Here is a 15,644-nt window from a genome sequence, read left to right on the forward strand (position 1 = left end):
TGTTTTTCTGCAATCAATGATGTGTCCTGTAGTGTATTCTACTTTAATATTTCTAAAAAAAAAATGTTTTCTTATTCTGGTGTTCTATTGGTTAATTGTTCTGGTACTATTGTATAGAACATGACGTCATGTCTGGCTCCGTGATTTGAATTCCTTCTGCCGTTTGTCAGATTGACTTCAAATCGGGTGCGTATTGGTTGGATTTTTTTTAAGTGTAAAATTGTGCTTTGCAATTCCATGGACAGCGAGGGAAAGGATCGAAGACGGAAGTGTTCAGTTATTTAGTTTTGTAGTTTGTGATTTTTTTATTTTAGTTTTTTTCCTCCAGTGTTTTCTTTCTTTTTTTTAATATATGATATTTTGTGTTTGAAACTTCCGGCCATCGTTCGTTCCCGAGTTGACCATTGGAAGTTGCCCTTTTCATATACAGGTAAAAGTAGTGTTAACTTAATGTATAATTAAATTCAATTATTTTTGCCAATTTGATATTAATCTACTGTTACTACCGTGTTACATATATATAGAGAGAGGTTAATTGAAATTGAAATTTGAGAATATATACTATATATTTACATCTTGTTCCATATGAGCTTCACTTATATATATATTTGTTGGTTACTTGTTCTATATGATCTCGTTAATAAATTGTTCATTGGTATACCTTTTAATTGAGGATAATGTTTTGATTTTGAAAAGCCTCTGGTTTCTACTATATCTGCCTAAGGGGGGTATCCAATCTAATAGCGTGCCGTTATGTGTGTGTTGTATATGCTGCTGCTATGATGCGAGGAAATATTGCTTATTATTAAATTATCTAACTAGTGGTACGGTTCCTTCCTTGACTTCCGTTGGTGCATGTATGATACACTACAGTCCCAAGAATATATTGCAGTTTACTTTAAACTCTCTAAAACCAGAAGTGAGATAAATATCACGCCTTAGAAACCAAACCCCTTTACGCGACACTTGCTTGTTTTTTGTACAGTCCGCAGCAAAAAAAAAAAACCTGCAACATGAGCATGTAAATTTATTGTGAAACTACGCCTAACAGCCCAGGGAATCAACATAACGTCTAGGTGGCACGAATCGTGCCAGAAGAAACCTCGGCAGCGTCCTCTGCAGTGCGTTTTTTTTAAGCAAAAGACTTCTTCGTTTCACAATAAACTTACATGCCCATGTTGCAGGTTTTTTGCTGCGGACTGTAGAGTCGCTAGAAAGACTTTTATTCAAATTCGTTTATTTGTTCCTAAGTTATTAACAAGAGAATGCGTCGTAAGACTTCTAATTGGATGATTACTTAAAACATAAAGAGAAATATTTCAAATTTAGTACTTGCGCTAAGATTTTTTTTTATTTATGGACAAGGTTAGTCTAAATGATTCATCGGATTCAAAGGACTGTTTATTTACAAGTATACGACGTTCAAAGACAGGTGATGCATGAAACTATACATACATTCACCAAGTTTCTGGTGCATTCTACAAATGTTCAATGTGTGCGCCCTTGGTCGCCCGGCACACATCCAAACGGTAATCCAGTTCCGTTCATTCACTAGCATGTTTCCGTCAATGTTCATCGTCACAGTAGCAGTGATATTGCTATTGAGGGTACATAAACTTTGCCATTTATATAACTCCACAGGAAGAAATCACGTGGCGAGAGATCTGGCGACATGTAATTCTGGACTCGATTAATCATTTAGGCTAACTCTGGATAACAGTTTCCAAGCTTTGAGTTATATATTTTAGTGTGTGTAGGTGATCATCAATAGTTTATTTTTATTTTTTTTTTTTTTTTTTTTTTTTTTTTTTTTTAAAAAGCATTTTCTTCTGAGAAGGTTTAAGTTATAAATGACATGCAGCTATCTTTGTAAAACCTATCTTCTTCAGTCAGTGTCTTGCAGTAAATGGCAACAAAATTGTTTACCGAAATACTACAAAGGCGCATAGGGAAAGGTTAGCGGATGTTCATCTTAAAAATGTGACACTTTGTCTCTGTTGAAACTATTTCCAATGTAATTTTAAATGTATTTCATGTTTGTTTATTTATTCTGCAGCAATTGGCCATTATGTTGATCATTCTCCAAGCGATTAATAACTTCCAAGAAGCCATTCTTCCTTTAATACTCAGGCGCTATGTTGAGGAGGTGAGTTTTCAGCTAAATGTTGCCAGTTCCCAATGTGTGTGGGGATTGTTGATTCTGTATGCAGAGGATAAAAATTTTAACAAATTAATAAATATTGGCGTATGTCATTGATAACCAGAGAAACAATATTACTGAACATTAAATCTGATATTCAAATGTTTGATGGTTATAAATATTGTATAGTCTGCAACAATAGAAAATACCATATTGTATATTCAATTCAATCTATTGCGTCCTTAGATCTTATATATCAAATACACTCTGAAAAGTGTTGAGCCTTTTGCGCACGAGATGGAGTTAATGTCAAAAACTCAGGGTATACGAGTGTCAGCGGGTCAGGTTTAATGTCACAGGATAGTTGATAGCTGAAGCTAATAGAAGTGTAAAAAGTATCGGAATTCTTGTAATCAAACAAAAGGCATTACGCCGTGAAGATAAGTAAATTTTCAGCAGAACTGTGCTACATTTTACAATTTTATTTTGATAAAGGTGCAAATTCCGCGCATGCCCGTGAAGAAATTTGTGCTGGCTGTGGGCAAGATATGTTATCAAAGCAATAGCCAAAAATATGATTGACGAGCTCCCCGTGGCTAAACGGTTTAGCTTACGTGCCTTTTGTCGTTGGAGACCCAGGTTCGATTCCCGGCTAGAGCTCATGTGGTTTGGATTCCACGTTAATGTGTAGGTCCACGTCTCATATAGCCTTGCTGCTGAAAGGGACGTTAAACTCAAAATCAAATCAAAGATGGTTCAGGCGCTTTCTTTCTGGAAATTTCGATGTTCAAGATGCTCCTCGCAGTGGGCGACCAATCACAGAAAAATTGCGTGATATTCTGGCAACACTTAAACAAGACTGACGTATAAGCAGTCATGATATTCTCAATAATCTAAACATCCATCACCAAACTGTGTTAAACCATTTAGAAAAAGTTGGCTACAAGAAGCAGCTCGACGTTTGCGTGCTACAGGATCTGAATGAATGAAAAAAAAAAAAAAAAAAAATTACTCGATCTAATTTCTGTCTGCAACTCTGCACTGAAAGGTCGGGACCTCAAGCCATTTCTAATCCAGTTGATCACGAGTGATGAAACGTGAAAAGAATATGCGTAAAATATCGTGATCGAAGCGAGAAGCTCCATAGTCTGTGGGGGAAACGCGCACTGTCACCCAGGCTGTGCGTTTGGTGAAATTGAAATGGCATCGTTCATCAGAAACGTCTCCTGCTAGGCAGAACGATAGGCTCGAGCCTGAATCGTCGCAAGTTAGAAGAAACTGCTAGAACTGGTCAACAGAAAGGGTGTCTATATCACGCTGACAATGCTAGACCGCGTACATCTTAAACAATCAGTTAGAAATTAAGAAAACTTGGTTGGGGGTTTTTAATGCATCCACTGAATAGCCCGGACCTGACAGTCTAATTATAATTTGTTTTGATCTCTGCAGAACTTTCTGAATGATGTTGAAGTTAGTTTCAAAGGGGGCCCGTAAAAACCATATGTCACAATTTTTCAAATCACAAACCACGTTCTATAGCAACGGCATTATATTGTAAACGGAAAAATGGCAGAAAGCCATCGAATAAAATGCTGCATATGTGGTTTTCATAACGCTATTTTAAAATGACAATAAATGTATTCTCAGTTTTAACCTCCAAAAGTTCAGCACCTTTTATACAATCTGATGTGATATTGGATTTGGTAAGTTGTATGCATAATCTTATATCACTACAAACAAAATTACAGAATTCCTCAAGAGTACAAATACAAACATTATTTAAAAAGTAGTTAACAAGGAGCCAAGAAAACATAAGTCATCAATTACCGTTGAGTTCATTTTTCTAGTCGCTGCCTTAACAGGAATTTTTGGGTAATTCATATTCTGGCCTCACTGTAATTTCTATGGATGGCAACACTTAAAATTCTTCCGATTCGTATTTTCGGATGCAGAATTATCTGTCATTATGGTAAGTTACATTTCACTTCCTCTTTGACTTACAAAAAAAACGGCTAAAAGAAAAATAGTTAGCTTTTGTCATTTATAGTAGTCTGCCCAAATTGAATTTCAATAGTTATAATTTCCTGTTTTAAGAAATGAATAAATCATTTTCCGAACAAAACATATCGCAAGGAATAGTTTGATTCTTTGAAATAAATATTACGGGTAAAGAAATTATATATAATTTAATTGTACTCAATATTTTATAGCTGATCACGATGGTACGAAAACAACTTCAATCTAAAGGCTTATTCTGTCCTGGTCGCAATTCATCTCCGGTATGTATTTATCGCCCGGACCTCGGGAAATGTAAAGCATCGGAAATACCAACACTCCACTGTAAAGATCCACGGATCGAACAAGCAATTATTGAAGGGAAAATGGAGTCGTACGAGGTAAGTGATCATAGGGTAAGGTGATTTCGTGTCATATTAATAATTTCTTCATGATTATTGAAGACTAAAAGCGATCTAATTTCTTTTATTTTTATGTTATTATTCAATTATGAATACAAATAAAATATAAATGTTCTTTAAAATTAAAAATAAGCCTTTTTCTATTTTTTAAATATATATAATATTATTAAATTTAAAAGCATAAAATTACTTGGAGCTAAAATAAAATTATTTTTATGATTTTTCGTTTCATTCATTTATGAGGTTCCTTCCAAATAATTCACTTCCAGCGATCAGCAGTATACGCTCATCATACATGTACACTGATCCTGTATTCACTGTTGAGTGAAATCAATCTCTTTCAGCTTCAGAAGAACAATTCTAAAGGTCTGCTAGTCTTTTAGTGCCCTTTGCGAAGATTTGTTTGTTGCTTGTGTTCCACTGCATAGTTTGACTTCCTAATGAAAGCTATCTATTTTTAAGCACGTTTTAATATATCCAAAAAGTCATAAGTGACAAATTGAACTTTGTTTCCGCGTCTTTCATCTGAACTGTTGCATTGTAATGAATGTGCCATTGGCAACGTGGGGGAAAGTGTTGGATGAAACTATGACAGTGTTGGGTTTTTTAGTATTTTACTTCCTCTAGTCTTTTTCTTATGGCAAACACCATAGGCACTGAACAATTTCATACCAAGCAACTTAGAAATGAGTTAGTTGTACAATAGTAGCGTTTAATTTGAAGAAAAATTAAAAGCTTATAGAAATTAGTGATCCATCATTGCGTTCTTTACTTTATAAATGTTCGATCGCGTTGTTTACTTTATAGTTCCTCTTGACAGAAAAGATATCTTCCTGTAATAGGTTTCGTCCACAACTGGGAACAGGAGGAAGAAAAATTCTTTATTGTACCCCTCACATAAAAATCTAAGGAGTAGCCCTGCGTAACTAACATTCGCCTTTCGCTAACATTCTCCTTTCGTGCAAACGGTCCCGGATTCGATTTCCAGTGGGGCACTCGGTCGAAAAAGTGTAAAAGCGTTTTCAGGCTAGCCATCCTGAATGAGGTTTTTCTGTTTTTTTTTTTTTTTTTTTTTTTTTTTTTTTTTTTTTCATCATTCACAACAGACAATGCCGGGATAGTACTTACGAAAGATCCCAGGCCGGATCTTTCTTCCTCCTCACTTCTTCGGCTAGTCTGATCGCCGAAGGACGTCATCCTTCATAAGTAATGGTCTAACATCGACATAGATGCCAAAAGCGCATATTCCTAATTCATAATCCTAACGAGTCTCTAGGTGTTAAATCGGGCGATTGTGGTGATTCAGAGAGGTTGCTTCCTGCATTCAATCCTAGTATTTCTTGGTGATTAAGTAACCTAAAGGCTTGATAATACGCGCCATAAATTGAGAGCACCCTGAATTAACGTACTAGGCGGTAATGAAAGTATAAGATAAACTGCATTTCTTGTATAACTAATAAACTCTCTGCATTACAGTACATCAGCATGTACAGTGGTGTCTCAATCTCCTACAATATCGAAATAAAAGTTTCCAAGCTAATGGTTTTATCTAAAGAAACAACTAAGATTTATTTATTTATTTTATTTTATTTATTTATTTATTTATTTTTTCAGCTTATGAATTGTATTTCTTTCCGAACAGTGAGCACACTGCTGTTAGCCTTAATGACATTAGTCTCAGGGTGCTGTAACATTTTAGGATTATTTGTGTTATAAGAACCAGAAACAAGTCTAGGGTCAGGAAATAATTAGATGCATTAATTGCACTTTCGCCAGATTTAGCGTCATGAGCAATCATTCAGCAGTATTCACTGTAATTTCATCACATTCATTGTAGGTCAGTTATATTAATTGATAATAAATTGTCATTTAAAAAATAATATATTTAGTATAGTGTTTTAGTTTTGATGCTCAACACTATTCGAGAAAGGTTTTGTAGATGAATTTTAGTTCGACTGATTTTATTGTTATCCATGTGCTTTAGTTGTCACTGCAGATCACAAGATGTTTATTTGAAATCTGGTTATAAAAGGAAAAATATATTTCTGTAAATAATTGTTTTTTAGTTTTTAACTAAAATTAATTCCCTTGTGATTTGGCATTTCCATTTTACATACCGTTTAAAAATATATATACACAAAACAAAATACTTTTGACTTGCTGACGCAATATTTTTTGGTGTCGTTTCATCTGACGTGTAGAATATTTTGGTTTACAACACCGACAACGTTTGGATTCCTGACGCCAAGATAAGACGAAAAGTATAGACCAAGCTGGGTGCACAAATGCTTCCTTTCGGAGTTATAGGCTGCTGAAAACATGAAAAACTAACTTTAAAGATCCACAGCTCCAAAACTATGGAACCTACCACAGTCTGGTTAAGACTTCACTTAGGAACTAATTACGTGCCTTATCCAAATATCCATGTTTCGGAATCCTAAGGTACTCGCGCAATAATTTTTGTAGGGGGGTTTGGCTACAAGCATATAATTTGAAGTACGCACCAACTACCTCTGTAAAAATTGTTGCGGAAGCGCCGCAGGATTCTGAAACTTGGATATTTGGATAGGACACATACTAGTTCCTAAGTGAAGTCTTGACCCAACTACGGTAGGTTCCATAGTTTGAGCTAGGACCTTTTAAAGTTCATTTTTTCGTGTTTTCGGTACCCTATAATATAAGTTTAGATAATCTATTTTCCGAAAACTTAGTTTTTTCACTTTTCATGCTTGTTCACGTTAAAAGCAGTGGAGTTGGCAAACCTTGGTTACCAGTTCCACTACATACGGAAATAAATACGTAAATTTTTGTAAATCGTGAGGTTGGCGGCAATTCTGTTATTTGTTTTGCGAAGTTAGAATTGTTATTCTCGATTTGATATCAATAAGTGCAAAAAGAACTTAAGCAAGTACATTTGAGTGGATTGATCATCGTGCACAACAAAATTGCCATTCAGATCATGTAATTCCACACCATGTATTTTTCACTTCGAGAATCGTGAAAGATGAAGTTTTTCCTTACAAACCAGGTAATCAGCATAGAGACAGCATCACAATGTAATAGTTAATCGAACATTTTCAAAACGTGAATAAGAATTGTTAGTTATGTTTTTCAATCTGTGAATGGATGGCTATACGAAGTGAATTATATGTCGAGAATCCGTCTCAATTTCGAATCAATTTTGTGTATAAAAAAATATATAGTAAAAGATAAGGAAGCTTTTGTTTAACATTGTGTCCTTATTAATTGTATTAACTTTTTGGTGTGTTACAGGGGACATACGATGACTACTTGGAAATGTTTATTCAGTTCGGCTATGTGTTCCTGTTCTCTGCAGTGTATCCCATGGCAGCCTTCTGGGCAGTTTTCAATAATGTACTGGAAATCCGTGCGGATGCTTTCAAATTGTGTCGAGTATATCAAAGGCCGTTTGCTAAAAGGGTTAAGGACATCGGAGCATGGCAGGTGAGATAGCTACGTCTAAATAATATAAATTTCAAAATATCCACTGAATCAATATATTAATATTAGATACATTAGAAATATCGGCGTTTTTGTACATTATTTTCATTAATATTTTTTAATTAAACCTATTGTAACGAATTAGTCTGTTAATACCATTCAACAAGAAAAATAAAACAATAATAATTGTAGGGGGTGCGGTGGCTCAGTGGTAGAGCGTTCACCTCCGGTGCTTGGGGTCCCTGGTTCGATTCCAGCTCGCGCCGTGTGGACTTTGTGGTGGACAAACACCACACTCGTGGGTTTTATCGGGGTTCTCCAGTTTCTTCCCACTTTCTTCATTCCACCATTTCATTCATTTCTCATAATCACAGTCTCCTTTAGCCTAAACGGCATAACCGTGGGACGTAAAGCTTAAAGATTTCATTTCATTTCATTTCATTTCAATAATAATTGTAAGGAAGATCACAAACTACAAATAAAGGTGATGGAATCTCGTGTAGTCTCATTAAAACTATGCATAAATTAAAAAGTGAAACCATTCTGACACAGACATGTTGAATTTTGTATTATTGGGTTAGAGATCATCATGAATTTCTGTTTTTAAACGGACTGCACACTCTGGTCAAAGGTTCTGTCTCAGGATTAACAGACCATAAAGATGAAACTACGTATGGAGGGAGAGATCTAATGCTATATATATGGGTATAGCAGTTACTGAAAATGTGTCCCTGTGCCTGGACACATGCTTGTAAAGTACGCGGCCAATCATCAATGACAGCACGTACCACATTCCTGTCTGCAGTCAGTACTTTAACTATAGCAGGCTTAAACGGTCCACAGTCATGTGAGGCTAAGCACAAATCTTCTCCAAACAGGACCAAATCGTGCAGTCAAGAGAATTTAAGTCTGGACTGGACGAGGGCCATTCTTCGGTGGTTGATGAACGCAATTTTGTTCCGACGGAACCATTCCTGTGACGTATTCGCTTTGTGAGCTGGTCCTGAGTCGTATTGCATCTTGTTGAGAATATCCTTCTGGTATACTTTGGCCCCCGTTTTCACACCTTTTTGGCAAAAATTGACCTCAGTGGGACCCATGTACGACAAACCTAGACAAACAATCATTGATGCAGGGTGATGACCTCGCTGGACTCGAGGAACTTGTACACATTGTGCAGAACTGGTTGTAGCATCACCCTATCATTTTGTCTGTTGAAGTGTTCAAATGCGAAAATTTTCTCAAGCAACTTCTGTCACGTGGTATTATCATCAAGCGCTGATTTAATTGATAGCCTGTCCTGCGGTAGGTGTGCAGTCCTAGGTCTTCATTGATCATCTCTTTCATTGATGATCGCGACATGTTCGTTTGCAGGGACATGAAACCCTGCTTACGGACCGAATTTCGAGCGATTCTTGCCTTCACTGCCTGAATGACACCAGGTGTCATAATGGACTGAGGTCTACCAGTGTGAGGATTATCTCTGACACCCTGTATGGTGCAATAAACTAATTTCTGTGTAATGTTCTGTTTCTGCAATAACTTTAAGATAGTTGTTGGACGGTGTTTACACTTTTGAAGGGCCAAAACTGCAACACTCTCTTCTTTCTTTCCTTACTCAATCTTCACTCTACAAGAAACAAAAGGGCAATAATTGTCTGAAGACTAACATTAAGGTTTCACAACAATGATAGATTATTTTCATACATCATTTCTAACTACCGGCATTTTTCGTATATGTTTGGGACAAAACTTTTGACCAGACTGTGTACTCAACATAAACAAATGAAATTTCGTAGTGACATGTAGCCATTACCTATCTCAGTTTTAGGCTTTTAGTTAAATTGGCCAAACTAAATAAATTAGAAAGGGGTGGAGACAGCATTGAGTGGCCGGGCGTACAAACTACGAACGATACAAGATGGAATTAAGGAATTTAAAAAAGATCGTGAATACGCCTATCATGTTGACAGTAAAAAGGATGAAAAATCTAACCAAATAAAGGACTAATCTCGTTAGTCCAGAGATCGAGTTCCCAAAGTATACAGTTTGAATTGACTTTTTTAAAAAAATCGTGAAGTTACTTTACAAATAGACCCTCCACTCAAATTAAATTCTCGAAAGAGGCAACCGCAATGATCTACTTCGTTACCACCACCATCCACGACTTCAAACGAAACGGGCTACCAATGAAAAGTGGGGTGGGTCTGTACATGCAACACAAACAATACCGTGCCATATCTTCATGTACCCTGCGAGCGAGGCATCGCCAACAATATGTTGGAACGTGCGTAGAGGGGAAAAATGAAAATCTTGATCATGGCAATGAACATCGACAGTATTACAGTCTGGGAGCTCTTGGGCGAAGGATAAATCGTAACTGCCGAAATCTATCGTTAATTTCTTGAGCATATTATCCCTAATTCGGTGGTAGTCACGTACCGGGACTCATCATTGTCTATGACAACTCCTGTTCTCATACAGCAAACATCGTTAAGGAGTGACTCGCTTGAAGTTAAATCGAGACGTGATTTCAACTTCCTCTTATTCACTTTTTCCTGGAGATACGCAATTGTAACAGTTTTGGTCTTCTAAACTTCAATTAAGTGGGAATCGATGCTCAAGCTTCGATAAGCTGAAAGTTGCGATTGAGAATATCTATGTGGTAGAATTGGACGTGACCTGTCTCAAGATCTTTTTTAATCCCAATGAACGCTTAAGCATATTTAACTCGGACAACCCAATAACAGGCATAAACAGGGCATTAGGTCACATGGAATCGCAGCTTAGTTAATGACTTCGCCACAGTCGTTGACTTTACGTGCTAACTGTCTAAGCACTGTTTTTTTTTTTTTTTTTTTTTTTCTTTCTTTCTTTCTTTCTTTCTTTCTTACGGTCACCAGACTAGGTGAAGCTAGAATATAAGTTTTCGGCCCGGAAACCATACTTGCAGAGCCTCCATTTATTTCATATAATATAAAAATTTGTTGCATTTCTATCTAAATTACTTGGCATGAAATGCATAATTAGACTTCATTCTTACTGTAGTATTCTTACTTACTGAGATATTCAACAGCCGGCCCTGTTTTCTGAAGCTTGCCACTGCCAACTATGAAACCAGGATGACATTCTGTATTAAACTGGGAACCTGATGCATTCGCAATGGTAGAACTATTATTATTGTCCTAATGCCCAAATTACTTTTTTTGTCTCGTACGTTTATTACGTTGTCTCTCCCCTCTTTTCTTTTAAAATCATACTTGCTCTTCTGGTAACATGACTTTGTCAAATTAGTGATTGATTGTTCACTCTTTCTTTCTTAATATGTTAATTGTAATGTATGTGATAGTTTAACTTTACTAAATGCTAAACTTACACTGAATTTTAATATTTCAGCAAGCATTTGAGATGTTGGGCACAATTTCAGTTTTTACAAACTGCATACTCCTTGCAATGTCTCCTCACATAAGATGCCTCGCTCCGGATATGGAGACTGCTGATTGGATTATTCTTTTCGTGATATTTGAACACATCCTGCTCGCTGTTAAGTTTGTCTTACATCAAGCTATACCTGATAGACCTGACAAAGTGAAGTTAGCTCTCGCAAAGGCGGCCTACCAATCCAGACAAGCTCTTAAGAATGAGGTAAGAATATTCACAGTACATCTTGCAAATGCAGCAATTATTAACTTAACCTGATTGGTTGACTTAGTCTTTACGCAATACTGAGGTTATGCCCGAGTTTGAATTCTGGTATATCATGTTATCTTGCAGTTGGCAGATCATGTTATCTTGCACAAAACACGTCCTTCCCCACTGCAGTGTCTCACACCCAAGAGAAATAATAGATTGCATGACCACGCGATATGTTCTGAGTTTTCCTCATTCACATCAGGCAAATGCCGGGATGGTACCTAACATACATTTCCAGGTCGCTTTCTTCCCTTCCCAATCGTTTTTTCCTTCCCTTTCCTCGGATAGTGTGATCGCCGAGGGACTTCATCTCTCGTACGTGACGGGCTAAATCCTATTAGTAATATACGTACAGCGAAACTATTGGAGTCGCATTATACCCTTATAGCTGAAATGCCCGTTCTTCGCACGGGAGAATAGGTTTATGGAGAACACTTGATTGAACCCCTTTAGAAAACACATTTCAATGAAAATGTAATTATAAAACCCCATAAGATATTCTATTTTTGGCATAAATTTTGAACTCTCCTACCCGCTTAGGACGCCCATTAATCAATGCGACATGGTAGTTCCTGCCTTTTTTTATGTTCAAAGATTCATTTTAAACGGGTAAGCCGTTTCCCATAATGTAATCACAAACAAAAGACAACGTCTATTTTAATCTGGCTAAAAAGCATAGAAATTGCACCTTCCCCTATTTAAAACCGAAATTTTGGAAAATGCTGGGTCAGATGTCCGTTAATTTATAATGAGGAGTTTATATACAGATTTTCATCTTCACTTGAAGGGCTCATGATATATTCTATTTTTCGCATTAATTTTGATTCAAGGGGGTGTCCTAAAGGAGTATGGGGTTCAAAGTGGTGATTCAAACCTAGCTCGAGATAGATACTAAGCATGTACCGAACTTATTTCAAAGTTTTCAGCCATTTTCCGGTGATGTGATAGCAAATAGGCAACAATCCTTTCAATTGGGAGGCCAATAATATAATAATAATAATAAATCCCTTTTTCCTCCTAAAACGGATATTTTGAAAACGCTGGAACACGTATCCGCTTACTTTTAATGACTAGTTTATAAGCCGAATTTCATCTGCCTAATTTCAAGAATTTATGAGGAACTCTAGACAGAACACTTGAATTCCTTTTACTTCCCTTAGCATACATATTAAATAAATAAATAAAATTTGCTGTCGTAACAAAGAGTTTCATGTCTAAATCTCAGTTTTCTAAATATATTAATATGGCCTGAATTTTCATTGTCACTCTTGCATATAATCGTATATATTAGCCCCCCCCCCCCTTCGCCTTTCAGGAGCGGAAGTTTCGAAAATGCTTAAATATGTTTTTTAATTGTTTATACAGTAAAGCCACGATTATCCACGAGCGAATGATCCATGGTGTGAGTTAAACCTGCTGCACTTGTGCTCGATTATTTTTCATAAGCAGTTGCTGCAAACTCCGCATGCAAATTAAACACTGTTCTAAAACATAAAAATTAATTGCATAGTAAAAGTCAATATTTCCAAGAATAGTGTAAGTTTCGAAGTGCAACTTTACTCTGATAATTATTAATCATTATTATTATATTATTATTATTATTATTATTATTATTATTATTATTATTATTATTATTATTATTATTATAATCAAAAGCAGATTGTTTTAAGATATGAAAAACGGGAATTGGAAAGAGTGGAAGTAATTTACATTTGTGGTTTTGTGAAGAAGTAGGCTCTTGCTCTTTTATTTTGGTCATGACTTTCACATTCTTTGATCACTGGTCTCTTTTTAATGATCTTATTTTTTTATATCCGTGATTTTCGCTACTCGCGGTGCCCTTGGCACCCAACTCCGCGGATAATTGTGGCTTTACTGTATAAGGAGTTTCACACTTTCAACTTAAACGAATCCTTACATTAAGTATTTTCTGAAAATCAATGGGAAAGAAGTTGTCCCTTTACCCTCTTTAGAAGCAGAATTTTCGCAGATGCTTAAATATGTAATTATTTTTACTTATCGATTTTCATATCTCCAACTTAAGCAAATCCTCACACTGAGCACTTTCTCAATTTAAAAAAAAAAAAACAAAAAAAAAAAACGAATTTTCAATGTTATAGAATTGACATCAGTTTTCCCTCCTAAGAGCGAATTTTTGAAAGCTGAAATATTTTCTCGTATTTTTCTGAGTTTATATACTGAATTTAACGTAAGCGAATCCTTACGTTAGACAGCTTGTAATAAAGGAAAATTTGAATATATTAAAATGTCCCAACTTTTTCCCCTTAAAAGCGGAATTTTCGAAAAATGCTGAAACACTTTTCTTTATTTCATACTTCCAACACTCAACCCTTTCTGATTCAACAAAGGGAAATTTGAGCATTTTATAATGTCCCTCTTATCCCAGTTTGGAGCGGAATTTTCTAAAACTCGGAAGCACGTGTTGCTTTATTTTTAATGAAGAGTTGTCGGGCTGAGTTTGATTTCTCTAACGCTAGGGATTCATGACACACCATTCTTAGGGAAAATTTTGAACTCCTCTTAACTCCGCTCCCATTAGAATGGGTATTTCCAAAAATCTTTTCTTATCCCTTACATCCATGACAAAAGGAGTAATTTTTTTTTCCTTCAAATTTCACAACTCAGCCTATATTAGTATGGCCTGGGTGATGATGAATTACCTATTTCTACTCTTTTATATGATAGTATAGAGCAGGGTTTGTCAACCTGGGCGTCGCGAAGACAAGCGGAAGAGAGAAATATAATTAGAATCTACTATCGGAAAATATTTTTAAATATTGTTTTGAATTTTGTTCTGACAGACATATTTTTATTTTTATACATACTGTTAACAAGAAAAAATAGGTGTACTAAACATTTTCAACAGGTGCAGATTTATTTAAAAATCAATTAAAATGAAATAGGTGCGATATGAAACTAAGGAGAACTGCATAATAATAATAATAATAATAAGTGCAACGATAAATACAAAATTAGAAATTACTTTATTTTTTTTTATCATACGACCGAAAATTAAGGGAGTTTTCAAACGGCCTCCATTTTGAAACAATGACGGAGCGGATTCGATATTTGTAATATGAATGAACTGACCAAATTTGGTTTTAATCCATTCGCTTTTAGGAAGTTACTGTATCCACTATATATAAGAAATTGGTTCTATTATAGAAATAGATCAATATCGTGAGATCTCCGCAATAGGTATACTAAAAATTCCGGTGTAATAGGCACACAAGCTTATGACAAACCAGAAATTATAAGGGGTCGCTGGGAAGAGGATTTGTTAAAATGGGGGTCGTGATAGGAATTAGGTTGACAACCACTGATATAGAGTATAAATGGAAAATATCTGCCAGTTAACTTTAATTCCTAGCTCCACTCTGTGCACTGTCTGCCATCAATAGATGGTGCTAGTGTGCAGGCAATTAGTAAATTTAACTGTTGAAATGCTTTAATTGCAGCTCAACCTATATTGTTTCAATTTATTTCAAAATGAGAGAAAGCCGCAACTATACTTAGATTTGACAATTTAACATTTGTGTCTTTTCTCGGGCTCTCTTGTTTCCTCCCACTTTCTTCATTCCAATATTTCATTCATTTCTCATCACCGTCTCCTTTAGCCTAACCAGCATAATCGTGGGACGTAAAACTTAAAGATATCATTTCATTTTTTGACTGTCATCATATCTGTTGACCCTTATCACCTGTGCGCCACTGGCAACAGTTCGCCAGTAATATTTTGTTTTCGCCTTTGTGTTAGGTGTATAAATGTATGCTTTTCTTTGTGTACAGTTTTGCATATAACGGCGTGGACATTAAATTTTGACTTCTGCGCCATATGTTTGTAATGACATACAGATATGAAACATTACACAGATATGAAACATACAACAAAAATGCAATATATTTGTGTA

At 35.8% G+C, this 15,644-nt stretch overlaps 1 protein-coding gene across 3 annotated transcripts in view; it reads left to right on the plus strand.

Moving 5' to 3' along the window:
• Positions 1-15,644, plus strand: part of Axs (Abnormal X segregation) — a 204,350-nt gene that overhangs the window by 187,891 nt on the left and 815 nt on the right. For all 3 annotated transcript variants that reach the window (XM_081757254.1, XM_081757246.1, XM_081757261.1), the window contains 4 exons: positions 2,057-2,146; positions 4,351-4,536; positions 7,831-8,022; positions 11,416-11,664. In XM_081757254.1, the coding sequence (XP_081613380.1) occupies positions 2,057-2,146; positions 4,351-4,536; positions 7,831-8,022; positions 11,416-11,664 (717 nt within the window). The remainder of the gene's footprint in view (positions 1-2,056; positions 2,147-4,350; positions 4,537-7,830; positions 8,023-11,415; positions 11,665-15,644) is intronic.

The sequence above is a fragment of the Thermobia domestica genome, chromosome 1 (assembly GCF_964235325.1).
Source record: "Thermobia domestica chromosome 1, izTheDome1.hap1.1, whole genome shotgun sequence".
NCBI classification, from domain to species: Eukaryota; Metazoa; Arthropoda; class Insecta; order Zygentoma; family Lepismatidae; genus Thermobia; species Thermobia domestica.